The 14099-nt window shown below is 35.4% G+C and overlaps 1 protein-coding gene across 1 annotated transcript in view; it reads right to left on the bottom strand.

The window, feature by feature from the left end:
* The window catches only part of WDR36 (WD repeat domain 36), a 33607-nt gene that overhangs the window by 1739 nt on the left and 17769 nt on the right, over positions 1 to 14099 (bottom strand). The window contains exons 14-22 of the mRNA XM_065045422.1: positions 12708 to 12873; positions 12312 to 12420; positions 11483 to 11562; positions 7620 to 7727; positions 6351 to 6448; positions 4727 to 4869; positions 3968 to 4084; positions 3649 to 3730; positions 1189 to 1376 (exon numbers count right to left, since the gene is read on the bottom strand). Coding sequence (XP_064901494.1) covers positions 1189 to 1376; positions 3649 to 3730; positions 3968 to 4084; positions 4727 to 4869; positions 6351 to 6448; positions 7620 to 7727; positions 11483 to 11562; positions 12312 to 12420; positions 12708 to 12873 — 1091 coding nt within the window. The remainder of the gene's footprint in view (positions 1 to 1188; positions 1377 to 3648; positions 3731 to 3967; positions 4085 to 4726; positions 4870 to 6350; positions 6449 to 7619; positions 7728 to 11482; positions 11563 to 12311; positions 12421 to 12707; positions 12874 to 14099) is intronic.

The raw sequence follows: 14099 nt of genomic DNA on the forward strand, positions 1-14099 counted from the left end.
AATGTAGGAGACTTGCTAAGCTCAGAGTTGTTTTATTTGAACCTACAACAAAAGATACTGGTGTTCATGTGTCACAGGATGACTTTTTACTATTTTGCTGTAGTTCGGATCAAGAGTACATTTCTGAGGCAAATTTCCTAGCTGTCCCTCATCTACCCTGCAAGAGCTACACTTTCTTTGTATGGAACTATAAGCAGAAAGATTAATTCTAATACCTAATGCCTAACACCTAATTACACCCAATCTATGGGACCAGACTAATGAAAAACAGACTAATAATAAATCAACATGATAAAGTGCCACTCGTGAATGAATATCAAGACCTCAACCCTTAGTGTTTCACTCTACAGAACTACTGCTATTCATCTGCACTACTTGTTCTTTTGAAAGTTGCCCCATGCCTTCTATTTAACAAAAGGAAAAGAACAAGTTGTATTTGTCCAGCATTACAGTCTTACCTTTAAAACCAATCCCTGCAATATTGCTATTAAGAAATATTCAGTTAAATAGACAGTATCACATATGTACGAATATTTAAAAGAACTTTTCCCTAGTAAACTGTAATGAATTGCTTTCTCACTGTTTCATAAATCAGAGCATCCTAACAAGATAAGAATTTGTACAACAGAAGGGTTTCAATCTTTTGCAAAACCAATTTCTAAGCATAATTGCTACTGTATTTTATCCCAATAACTTTAACTTCCACACACCTGGGAAGAATTCCATCAGCTCTGTGACGCTTAACATGTAACAAAAAAAAGGCAGCTCACTGATATGCAAAGTAAATTCAGGCTTGTAATGTCTAGTGATAAGTCCAACAAAATGCCAATTTTACTTCCCCAAACATTGTGCATTGAATTGTTTTCTTACTTAAGACACAGCATGTATTAGCTTTGCAATTAACAACTATTAAGAAGTATGTTACAAAAACCAAAACCAATTCCAAGTAATGAATACCAGAATAAAACCTGGCTGGATGGTTCCTCTTCACAATATTTGTTTTTTGCAAGTTTTTCTTTACTATGATCTGATGAACTGTCAAATCATCTGATACACTCAGTCATTTTAAAACCATACCAAACAAAAATCATTTAAGATAATTCTTTCGAACAGACAATTTACATACTTTTACTGGACAACCATAACTTTAAATAGGACTAACATAAAATTTTATTATAAAATTGTTACCTTTATAAATAATGCAAGGTATGCCTGAGCAAGTTCAAAGTTGTACTTCTTTTTCAGCATCATTCCAATCATTCTCAAAAAGCTTTGCATCACTTCCATGGAGCCACCACCTTCAGGGGCCAAACCCCTTAGTTCTATTTCAATATTTGATGGTCCAAAGCTTTTCAGTAAGTTAAGTGGTGCTGTATCTGTGTTAAAGCATTGAATACATTATCAGCAACATTTGCAGAAAAGAATCTTAAAAACCCTTCACGTGACTGGGCTTACTCCAAAATTCTTAAGCAGTGGCTGTACGTTTCAAGTTTCTGCTCTTACCTTTTTTTTTCCACAAAATGCCATCCTGCCTCTAATTTATTGTCCTATCACATATTAAAGAGAAGTACATATCTAATAAGACAATGGCATTTTATTTGTATGTTTGTCTTGAAAAATACAAGCAGCATCTTTGTATTTGGATTCCCATTTCTGTCTCTTAAGCTGAACAAAATTTCTTATTAACCACAACATGGTAATTTTATATCTCTTGGGAAGAAGAACATACATATTTCTGTCTTCAAGATGTTACCGCAAATACATCCTAGAAGAGACAGGGTACTACTTTTACCAGGGATCTTTACAGTGTTAACTCTTATTGACACAAGGCTAAATTGAGAATCACCTGGTGCATCAAAAGTAATTATTACTCTTGTTAAGTGAATTCTTTCTGCTTTTCCTGGGACCTTGGTGTTGCTGGGGTGGGGAAAATCTTTTCCATGGTAGAAATACATGAAATTCACAACCTCTTTCCTCCTCTTCATAAATGTGCTTCCTCAGGATTTCTGCAACCCTACCTGATCTTTGAGAATTCCATCCATTTGCTTTAAAAATGCAGAAATAAAAACAGGTATGTTTGGAAACACAGCTGTTGGCAAAAACATTTTTTTTCCAATGTCTTGTAATTCATATTTCTTTTGCTAGGAAGTTGCTAGGAAGATCAACTTCTTATACTCCTACACCACGACAACTAATGGTATCAGGCATTGGCTAATATTCCTTAAGCGGTATAAATCTGTTTCCATTTGTATTTGATTCCTGTGAAAATCATTAGCTAGTTTTAAATGTAATTGTGATATTAAGAGCACTAAACAGATGCATTAACTCATTTTTGTGCTGTGACGTTAATAAAAACAAGCATGGAACACACTATGAAGTTGGTACACATAAAACATGGAAAAGGTGCCCAGCTCAGTCTATGTTCCACAGTTCTGATCTGAGGTATGAAACCCTGTCTCCATCCCAATTGTAAACCAGGATGGCTTTTGGTATTGTCCTATTTATTTAGGTAGCTTAGTCACCTTTAGAAGAGATGCTTGTAAACTACCAAGCCCAGAACCACGCTACACCCCAGCAGCTTCTGAGATGGGATAAGTAGACTCCCTGAATTGGGATGACAGCACAGACCATGTAGCACACCTGCCTTACAGCAGAGAGGTGGCCTGACGGAGGCCCATGGGACCACTTACTCCCTGATACTGCCAGTTTCCAGGTGCTTAGTTTAGTTTTAAAATATGCACATCATGTTTCATTCTTCTCTGAGCAGCTCTGAAACAGCTTAATAAAGTACTATCTACTGAAATACTAAAAACACAGAATAAAAACACACTTTGATTCTGACAGATAACAAAGTTCTGCACACAAAATACTTTACATGACCTTGAGTAAACGGGTAATCTTAAGAGAGTTTAAGAAGGGGTAGAAAAATTCCCAGAAGAACTGCCTTGTGGACAAGCTACCAGTGACTATCCATTTACACTTCCGGGCCAGCTACATCAATAATAATTTCCAAAATTCTAAATTTTCATGATTTTGTAGTAGCACAAACTAAACAGGGAAAAGATCAGGTACATTCCACAGGCAAGTTAAGTGACTGAATTTCAAAATTAACTGAATGTCAAAAGAAATCCAAGAACCTATTTTATAGCTTTTGTTTCTTCTTCAGCTTTAACTAATAAAGCAATCAATTAAAGCTCTTGGTTTACTGAACATTTAGTGAAATAGCCTTGAAAATAGAACTTGCTGGGCAAATTAAGTTTTTCATGTTTCTGTGAATCATCAGACTATTCCTTACCAGATCATTCTTCTTCTTTCTTACCCTACAAATAACACACAGCACCTTTTCTGGGTGAGATCATCATAGTCTCGAAAAAAGTCTATCAATCTTAGGAATGTTATCTTCTTTACATGGTTTTAGCCAGAACTTCAGGCTTCATGCTGCAGGCAAGCAAGAGTACCAATGCATCTTTGATCTATAATGGCTATCTATTAGCCAGCTTTATACATAACAAGTCATTTCCTTTGCCTTTTCTACTGTACTACGCATATTTTTTCCTCCCACATGTTACAATTCTGGCATTAGAAATCAAATGTATATCAAAATATTATTAGCGTCTACATTTTTTGTGAAATGTCTTGTTAACTTACATTCATTAGTGCTCAGGGCTTCTTCAAGATGAATGTAGAAATCAGATTTCTGTGACAGTACTCCAAGGTTTACTACCTTTGACTAGAACATGAAAGCAGAAGAGAGTGTACATGAATATGCAAAGGTATTTTTCCATCTCAATTAGACTCTTTTCCTATTGACAGAATAACAGACTTTAAGAAAGCAAGCATTAATGTAAATACATTAGAACTGGTGCTTTAAAGTCTTTAGCAAGATTTCACTCGGCATTAAAAAGCACTTGAGATTTTATTTTAAAATACAGTAGATACACTCTATCATAATAATTTTTGGTTTTACCTGTGTATCTTTTTCTTCCTCTGGAACACTGTATCGGGGTATAAGACCAGGAACTGTTGGAATGAAGAAAGGAGCTGACTTGGGAACTTTTGGTGGCTCTCTTGGTTTATTTTTTTTCTGTTAATTAGATATTTGAATTAAAATAATTATAATTATATTAAGAACATGTGGGAATCTTCTTTGTCAATAGTTGTATTTTTAAAATACTATGAAAACTCTAAGAACTAACTGAAAAATACATAAACAGGTAAAAAGTTTTACCACTAAATATGAAGATACTATTTAGAAGAAAAACGGCCCCAACCCAAATCCCAGAAATTGTGAAAAGCTTCTACTGCAAGGTCTTGAAAAAAACTGAAAATTGGGACCAAATTTTGTGACTAGGTAAATGCAGCTCACAGAACACGAGCAAATGTATGTTGGTGTATACAAATATTTTTTGCGTGTTCCCTCTTTTTCCAGTTCCAGGAATGCCCAATGGTGATATGGAGGCATAACCTAGAACAGCTTTACAGGCACTACTTAGCTGCATTGATATGGAAATACTGCCTTCAGACAGCTATTTTGCATATTGCAGGAATACTAATGGCAAAAGTTAGGACAGGTCCTCCTTCTCAAGAATTCTTGAATATCCAATAGAACAGTTAAGACAACCATCTGTTCTACATTACAGAAAAATAGCCCTCATTTTACTCCCTCCTTAAAAAATACAATCCAAATACTACAGCAGATAAGCAATGGTGTGCCTAATGTCATTACCTTGATAACATCAAGACTGAGGAGATTTTTCCACCTTGATTCTGGTAACGAGGAAAGGGTCACCAGCTGCTCTCCCAATTGCTCAGGCGAGACATATTCTATCATTTCATCACACATTTCTTCATCTCCTTCCATATCCACATCTTTCAAGAACAGATATCTTTTATAAACATACATACTACATATTTATTTTTTAAAAATCAAAACATGATTATTTCTTCTGCAATTTTTGAAACACATATGCTGAACAACTATACATGTGGGTGCTAGCACATCATATAGCTAAAAAGCTACAGAGACAACCTTTAGCAACCCTATGAAATATTAAATTTAAATTGTGAATGATCATACCTAAAATGCAGAATTCGATAAACCAGATTTTAAAGACTTAACAAGATTTATCCCCTTTGACTGAAAAGATATAAAAGCAATGTATAGAGTTCCAAGGAAGAACCATGGATTACTTTAAAAATTTTGTTAACTGTTTTAGTTTTGAGTTACAAATCTGTAAAATCTTTACATTTAAATACATAAAATATTCACAACCTGTTCATAGGTATGACTGAAGTAGCACATTAAAATGAAGAAAGTCTCAACGTTAAAGCACAGCATCACACAACAAAAGATATGCAGTCTGTCATTAGGTTTTCTCCAGACTTCCTATGTGGTCTTGTCAAAACACCTATACTTCCCCTTCCTTTTTGCAAAACATTACGTGTCTGAAACCACAAATGTGATAGAAGAGCCCAAAATAACAAAGAAATGTAAACCATTAAAATTAAAAGCTCTGAGCATCCAAACAGGAACTTTACATTTTCCAAAGACAGGAAGTGAGCTAAATCATTCAGCCAGAATAAGTTTATAGATTAAGCCATTCAAAGTTTTGGGATGAAATTCTGTCTCACTAATTTAAGTATCTAAAATAATAATGTTCTTAATAAAGCAGCCATCACCAAGTATGTTCCTCACTGTTTCATGAGGTCAATAGCTAGGTGTGTTTATCCTCCAGATGGAGAATAAAATATAGCACTGCTAAACTTGGGCAGACAAGATCTCCATCTAGAGGACTTCAGAAGCACAACCATTTCCATTAAATGTATGAAAAATGAAATTCAGGCCTTCCATCCACTGAGAATCGATCACAGGGACGTGAGGTCAGCTGAATCCAATTCTCTTGCCATCAAGACAATATACAGCAGTGAAACTACCACAGCATACAGGCAGAGACAAAAGTTGGCGGTAATTGGAACAAAGAACCCTTCCTGCTGCCAAGCAGTAACATTAATTTCAAATTGGCCTCACATACATCAAGATGGAAGGTATTTACACAAGTTTGTGATTGAAGAAAATCAACAAATAGCACAGATGTTTTTATTACCTACAAAATACCCTTGGAGATGTGGACATAATCACAATGTAATTCCTAATGTCTGAACAGAGAAACATGACTAGATTTTGGTAAACAATATTAGCATACGAAGAAGTATGCCAAAAATGGTAGAAACAATAGGAACAGTTCAGAGAAAGAATGCTAAGACTGAGCTTTCACTGAAGAAGCAAATCATCTCCTATTTGAAATAGAACAGCAAACTGAAAATAAAATACTCTTTCATCTGAAGACTACCTTGCACAGGGCAGGTGCTAGGGCGTGTTACCATAGAAGGCTCATAATCTGCAGGAAGCGGCCGTAAGGAGACAAGTGAATACAGAGAACGGTTTGACCTGAAAAATAAGACAGGCAATTTTCAAGTGAACGGGAACAGGTATTTTAGACATAATTTTTACTGCAGTCTAATACAACTGCACTACGGCAATTCACCAGGTTCTATTAAAGATTAGTTTTTCTTATCTACCAGATAAACAAGAAATGAAATGTGGCGATTTACATCATCTGAAAGTCTGAAACAAAAGTTATGCTTAAGTACTATTGCCAAGATCATTTAATATATATGGCATTATGAAGTATTATTACTTCAATCATTGCCAATTACTGCATTTACTTGAAATTGCAAAACTGCAGCTGTAAAACCTTGCTTTGTAGTTAATATGTACAATACTTTATGCAAATATAAATGATCCATCCTGCTTTCACAGAATTTCATAGTAGTATTCTCGGCAAATTTTCTTGAGATTCAGGACACTATACACATCATTCTGACAAATCATTTTGTCTGTCAATATAAAACGAGGGCTAGGTTAAAATGCTTGTCATTATTCACAATGAAGTACTTTTACTTAAGCATAGAAAAGTCTAACAATTGAACACCCTTCAGGCAAAACTACAGGCAATAAATGTGACCTCAAAGATCTATCTATATATCTATCAAAAGGAAAAAAAATCCAAACCACTCACAAAGTATGTTACTTCAGCACCTCCCCTAACCAGTTATTTGCTTTAAAGCCATATCAGGAGGAAACCGAAATAAAATAAATTTTACATCTGTGTTGATCTATATTTAATAAACAGAAATAACTGCAACTTCCAAATTCTACTCAGAAGTCTCAGACAACCTTGTATACCAGGATAAGAAGACAAGCCCTTCAGAAAGTAACACTACATGAGCCCTGACATTTTTATAGGGGTACAAAAAAAACAGTCAAAGAAAAACTTTAGGAATAGCATAATAGGAATTCTTTAGAGTAAGAAACATTGAAAAAAAAATAAGAGACCATTTAATTGTCAGAATAAATATCTTAACTGCAAGACATTTCAAGACTTAAGGATCACACCAATATAGAATAATTGTCTCACTCAGAACCAGAGAAAACAAAACCCTGGAGATGATACTTTGCAGAACAATTCTCTGTTTGCGATAAAGGTGTCTAAAAGGTGTCTGAAAGAATTCTTCCCCATCTGAAACTCTGTGTAGAAATAGATATATTACATACTCACCACAAATAAATTCCAAGATCATCCACATGTGTTGAAGCTAGAAAATCTCCTGTAGGAGACATAGTAAGGCTCACAGCTGCAGAGTCTACCAAAAAACAATCTATGAGGCTAAGAAGAGAAAACACAGAGAAAATCTCAGCAAGATGAACTTATTTATCTATGTATATCTGAATTACTGCACAAATACGACTGAATGCAAACAGGATAGTGGAAGTATGTATGCAAATGAGCGTATTACAAGTATTCAAACACAGCACAGAAACTGCAAATGAATGGCACTGTGCAACAAACTACTTACCTTTGTAAAATTCTCTAAAAATCAGCTAAAGCTAGTACATTTATGCTTCCTCTTTAGACATCCACATTCTGTGGAAAATACAAAGTGTCTGTCCATGTTCAACTCCTTATGTCTAACACTCATGTTTTTAGTGGCCGTAAATTTCCCATGTCTAATCAGCCCCATGCTGCTCTGACCTCATCTTCTATGCTCTGCCATTAATTGCCTATTTCCTCTTTCTCGATACTTCATATACACCTGGTTAACACCTGTACCTAGTGTTCCTAAACTTAAGAATGAACTGTACACCTCAAAAACTGATTATCTGCAACAGCTGGTTTTGACACTACCACATATTTAGCCCAATATAACATTCCTTGATCACTCCTCTCACTATTGCAGAAAACTGAAAAATACTATACAAAAAGGTAGTTTCTCACTATTATAACAATAAGCCACTCTTGAGTTCTGGAAGATGTCACAGGTTCTGGAAGATGCACACCCTAGCAGACTTCCACTCTAGTCTGGGTTCACAGCACTGTTTGTCATTTGTTGAGGTATAAATTTCAGTTACTTCAAATTGTAAGAAGCAGCTGAGTTTGACAACTAGTTAATTGAGAAAAACAAAAAGAACAAATGGCAAGTTTGAATACTTTGCTCTTGTTTACAGACCAAAATCAAAAGCAAAGGGAGAAGTGATGAGAGCAGCTATTTCTGCAACCCTGTTCTGTTCACTAACAATAGAAAAAATATTGATGTAACAAAGCAGTTTAAAATGTAAAATGTTTTAAAAATGTTTTCTTAGGTACCAAGCACTCCTGAGACAGTTTGACAAGCCATGTTAAAAGATATTTTTTCCCTGAGTTGAATGTTTTATTCTTTATGCATGTTGTTAGAGGCACATTATAAGTAAAAAGTAATCAGGTAAGAGTCACATCATTCATCATTTTCACATAAAATATACAAACACTAAATCCATAATGCCTGAGTATGAATCAATTACACCGATACGTTTTGCACACAGTGCACAATGGCTATAAAATTTACCACAAATGCTGGTTTTAGTTCCAAATCCATCCTTTTACCCCAATCTTTATCAGTAACTGAGAAATATTGTTCAATAAAGCAGCTGTAAGGAACAACTGCAAAGCAATGTTAACACTAAATTATTTTTTTCCTACTTACTGAATTTAAATAGTGATCAAAATTACAGACAATGGGGGTGTGTGCAGAAATCAATCCACTATATAGGACAACGAGATATGTTTGTAATTTTTACACAAAATGTACAATAACCGCTAAATGAATCTTGCTGGGGGTTGAAAGCATTCACCTTTATGCTTCCTGCCTAGCTGCAAAAGTGAGAAAGTATAAAATTGCTGATTTCACAATATCAACTTTTTTTTTTTTTTTACACCTTTCTATCTCAGGTACTCCATCCGAACTATGAATAGTCAGCCTGTACCCTTGATTATTTAATTTGTCTACACAAGCTGCACTGCAAAAATAAAAATTTGCATAATGCCAAGGTTCCTGCTTCTAACTTTCTCTACACAAAATGGTAATTTTTTCCCCAATTCTCAAAAAGCCCTACATAAAAACATGCACTAGGAATTCTTACATTATGTAAGGACAGTTAAGCAGCATTCCCAAGTAAAAACAGATGTTCAATAAGTAAATGACATGATAACTATTAAAGTCAGTTGGCATTTTTCATAACATAGGACTTAAGTCATCTAAAACCATATTTTCTATTCTTTATAAAGACAATATCAAAACTGAGTCTTTAGAATGCACAGTTCGAGATTCAGTTCTTCTATTTATGAGTCAATATACCACACTAGGATTTTTTTTAAAAGTCATTCTTCCTTTTCAGTACACTCCTCTGCCTATAGTTATGGGGAAAATTTTCTTTGAAATTCTGGAAGAACAATTTAACCTAATTACTTTCAAAAACAGAGTTCGTCAACTACCTGCCTAGATTTCAGCATGACCAGAATTTCTTGCAGTTACTCAGAGAAAAGACACAATTTACTTATGTGTTACATGCAAACAAGAGCTACTGTTACTTTCATAAACAGTATGAATGGATTCTTATTGCAAAGTGTTGCTACTAAAGAAACGAAAGATAAAAGTAACATTTCTGAAGTTTTATAATTAATGCCATGATTTTTTGTAGTCCTATCATTTTGGAAGGGAAAGATGGTTAGACAGACAAGTCCCAACAGAGAGTTAATTTCCCTCCTGTTCACACTGGAAAGAATACAGTCACTGTCCATCCTGTCCTGTTTCAGACTAGTATCGTTCATCATTTAAGAATAGGTCAACTGTTGAGATTCAACACACTTTTCATAGTAAAATGAAAACTTTTACAGTATACAAATTATTTATCAAATCACAACAACTAAAAAGACATCCAAATGAAACCATCCAGTCCCAGGTATGACCAGAGCTGCACACTGCATAGCGCTGATCTAAATTACTGAAAATCTGTCTGATATACTGCTAAAAGAATGCACGGGCACAACTTAAAGCTACTCTTTGGCCTGTTTTTTCTGGACTCCTGAACTTCTTGTGTGTACTTGTGTACTTCTTGGCCAAATGTCATTATGGGAGAAGACTACTCACAGTGGATCATGAAAGAGTATTTTTGGCAGTTGCAAGCATGCACAAATGAGAAATATAACTGAAGTAAAGCCCTATTGTGTTGCTAAAATGAATGGAAGTGAGAATGGGATTGCATTTATCAAACCAACTGCAGTACTGCATCCAACCCTGGGGCCCCCCAGACATGAAGTTAGATCAGGTCCAGGAAAATGATGAGAGGACTGAACACACTGCCTACGAAGACAGGCTGAGAGAGCTGGGTTTGTCCACCGTGGGGAACAGAAGGCTCCTGAGAAACCTTCTTGTGGCCTTTCAATACTAAAAGGAGGCTTCTATAAAAGACTGAGATATTTTAACAGGGCCTGTATTGACAGGACAAAGGGAAACGATAGTTTTGAATTGAAAGGGGGTAGGCTTAGGTTAAGTATAAAGAAGAAATTTGTTATGATGAGGGTGGCAAAGCACTGGAAGAGGTTGCCTAGAGAAGTTGTGGATGTCCCACCACTGGAAACATTCAAGGCCTGTCAGAAGGAGCTTTGAGCATCCTCGTTTAGTGGAAGGTGCCCCTGGCCACGGCAGGAGGGCTAGAATAGATCTTTGATGGTTGCTTCTAACTCAAACAATTCTATGGTTCTATGAACACTTCAGCATATCACACATTAATTCACCTTAAGCAACCTCTTGACAACTGTTTTATAGTGCTGCTTCCAGACAGAAAAAGATATTCATGGCCATTCATGCTACATGAAAACTCCAGGTTTCACCATTAGATCTTCAGGATATTGTTATTCTGTATACCTAGAAAAAGGCAAATATTGCTTGCACCACACACAACTAGAATAGTGGGTACTGAGTTGTTACACCATGGACATAAAGCACAGGTTGGTTACAGATAATTAAGCAAGAGGACTATTTGCCATTTAACAGACAGAAAGGGAACTACAATACATTTCTGTTCTATATTTTTAAATTGACTCACCATCCAGAGGGAAGGTCCCAAGTTTTAATGGTACAGTCCATTGATGAAGTTATCAGCCAACGACCGTCAGGACTGAAAGTCTAAAATAAAATAGCCAATTTAATGGCACAACTGACAAGTCAGTCCCTACAGGAGTCCTGTTTTACACAGTTCGAGATTAGATTGCTCCCCAACACCAAATTAATTTTAAAACAAAACTGACATCACCTTATTGGAAGTGAGAAAAGCACAAAAATGGAAGCTATTTCAGAACAGGTTTAAGTATATGACACAGGATACACCTGGCTGTTAGTAAAAGCACTTTGATCCTCGCTTTTACATTAATGATGAAAACCACTGAACATAAACTGAAGAAATCAAATAAATACTTAATTACAAGCAGTTAGAATTAAACCAGAAGCTAAAACTATTTAAATCAATACTACAAAGTATTACTACACATGATGTAAATTAAGGAATTATCAGTGCACTGCATAATCTCACATCTGTTTACATGTTTTATTTACCTGACTCATCTCTTCTGTATATACAGTTAAGCCTGTTGCACATTTATGCCCATCAATATGGTTTTCATTATTCCTAATGCTTTATTCTGTTGCAAAGTTATGGTAAAATCCCAAAGCACACTAAAAGTACATGGCCATTCAAATACTACACGTTAACTTGGAAACTAACATGGCCCAAAACTGCTGTAGAGCTGAACTACAACTGTACTATTCACAGCTGAATAATACTCAGTGACTTAATACAGGCAGAGAAATCCACCATCTTTAAAATTAATTAGGTATTTGTATATGTCACCTGTCACAGAAAATCAATTAACAATTACCATGTCATTAATCCGTCCATGGTGTCCTGAGAATGTCCTGACAATCTTCCTGGTTTCAATATCCAAAACACTAATACTGAAGTCATCAAAGGCAATTCCCAGAATACCACTGCCAAGAATCATTAGCACAGATGATAGTGAATACTCAGAGACAAAAAAAAAAAATCAAAAAACATATTAAAATCATCCCAAAAATCTTTTATCCTGAGATGTCAGATAAAAAGTATTACATTCCTTCAGTCTAATAAAATGTCTTGCATTTTGTTTTGTCAACTAGTAGTCAGTTGTATTTCAAAGCATCAGAAATTTAAACTTCACTAGAATATTTGGTTGTCATCCTAGACTTACATACTTTCAGCAAAACAATATGCACATGAAATAGCTTCAGTTTCTTACCTGTCTCTGTGAAGCAGTATTCCACTTGGAGAAGAAGAAAGCTCAGTGGAGTAAACTAGATCTTTAGTTTTAAATTTCCAAAATTTAATTAGTCCTTCACTACCAGCTGTGATTATCAGCTGGTTTAGTCCATCCACTGCTATCCCCCTAATGGCCCCCTCATGTGCTGCAAATCAATGGAACAGAAAGTTGTATTTTAGAATTTAAAAATAACATAGAAATCAGCAGAATGCCAGACGCTGTTCCATGTCTTCACCTAACTACACTAAATGAATGGTAAGCATGTGACAAAAAATTCTAAAGCCACCTGAGAAGACTGCTTGCATATTAGGAGTTTCTTCATCAATACAGAAACCAAACTGCTTTCAAGCAAGCACCTAGCATACAACACAAAAGTTGTGAGTAACTGAAGATCATACTAGCTTTTATTTCTACTCCCAGTTTGAGGAGCTTCATTTGAATGTGAAATTTGAGAGACTTTTTGAATCACTTATGAAATGCCACCAGGGGGCCCGACCACTCCAGACAGAATTTAAAGCTTCAGTTCTGGCACAAAGGCTGGGAGTTTTCCTAGGCTACTTTACGCTGCAGTGTAAAGACAAAGCATAGCTCCTCTGGTTTTGGATCAATTTTTTTTCTTAATCTATGGCTAGAGTTACTGGCCAGTAATCAAACTTAGAAAATTCATCCCACTACCAGGCAATGAAGTTATTAGGAGATCACTTCATGTTTGCTATGCTAGATGGCTTTCAGAAACCCAGTAAGGTTTTAAGGGTTCATCAGGACTCTTTCCTTGTTTCTACAACAAAAAAGTTCAGATCACAAGGGCACTATTATAAGTTGCAGACTTACAAAGCAGCAGCAAATATACATGTATATTTCATGTCATGTATACTCACATATGCAATGACTGAAAGGAAAAGTCTGAAAACTATGGCATTAAGTCCTAAGTTTGCAGCTGGGCAACTGAAAACAATAGCATATGCAAAAAACTGGACTTGCTTAGAATTTCAATTTCCCATGCATCTAAAAGTATTCTTTCATTTTTAAGCAAAGAGCACAAAACAGATGGGAAAATTTATCTCAGAGATAGAACCCTATAACAAGAAGCCAAGTATTAGAAATGTGATTATCTCAAAGAGAGATGAGGCCAGAGGATCTCATTTTAGTGCTAACCATTTTGTAACTGACAATTTTCTGTTAATTAAAACCAAATATATATTAACACCAAAGATGTTAAAATAGCAGGGATCCTGTCCTTCAGAGTAGGTGTCAAATTGCTTTTGATTACAAGGAATGATAGGACAGTGTAGGATAATTAGAGAAACTGAAAATTCCCCAATTCAACTGAGAAGCTACGTTATATTTCCTAGTTGTTGCTGTTCTGTTAAG

Source organism: Columba livia, chromosome Z (genome assembly GCF_036013475.1).
Source record: "Columba livia isolate bColLiv1 breed racing homer chromosome Z, bColLiv1.pat.W.v2, whole genome shotgun sequence".
Taxonomy (NCBI): Eukaryota; Metazoa; Chordata; class Aves; order Columbiformes; family Columbidae; genus Columba; species Columba livia.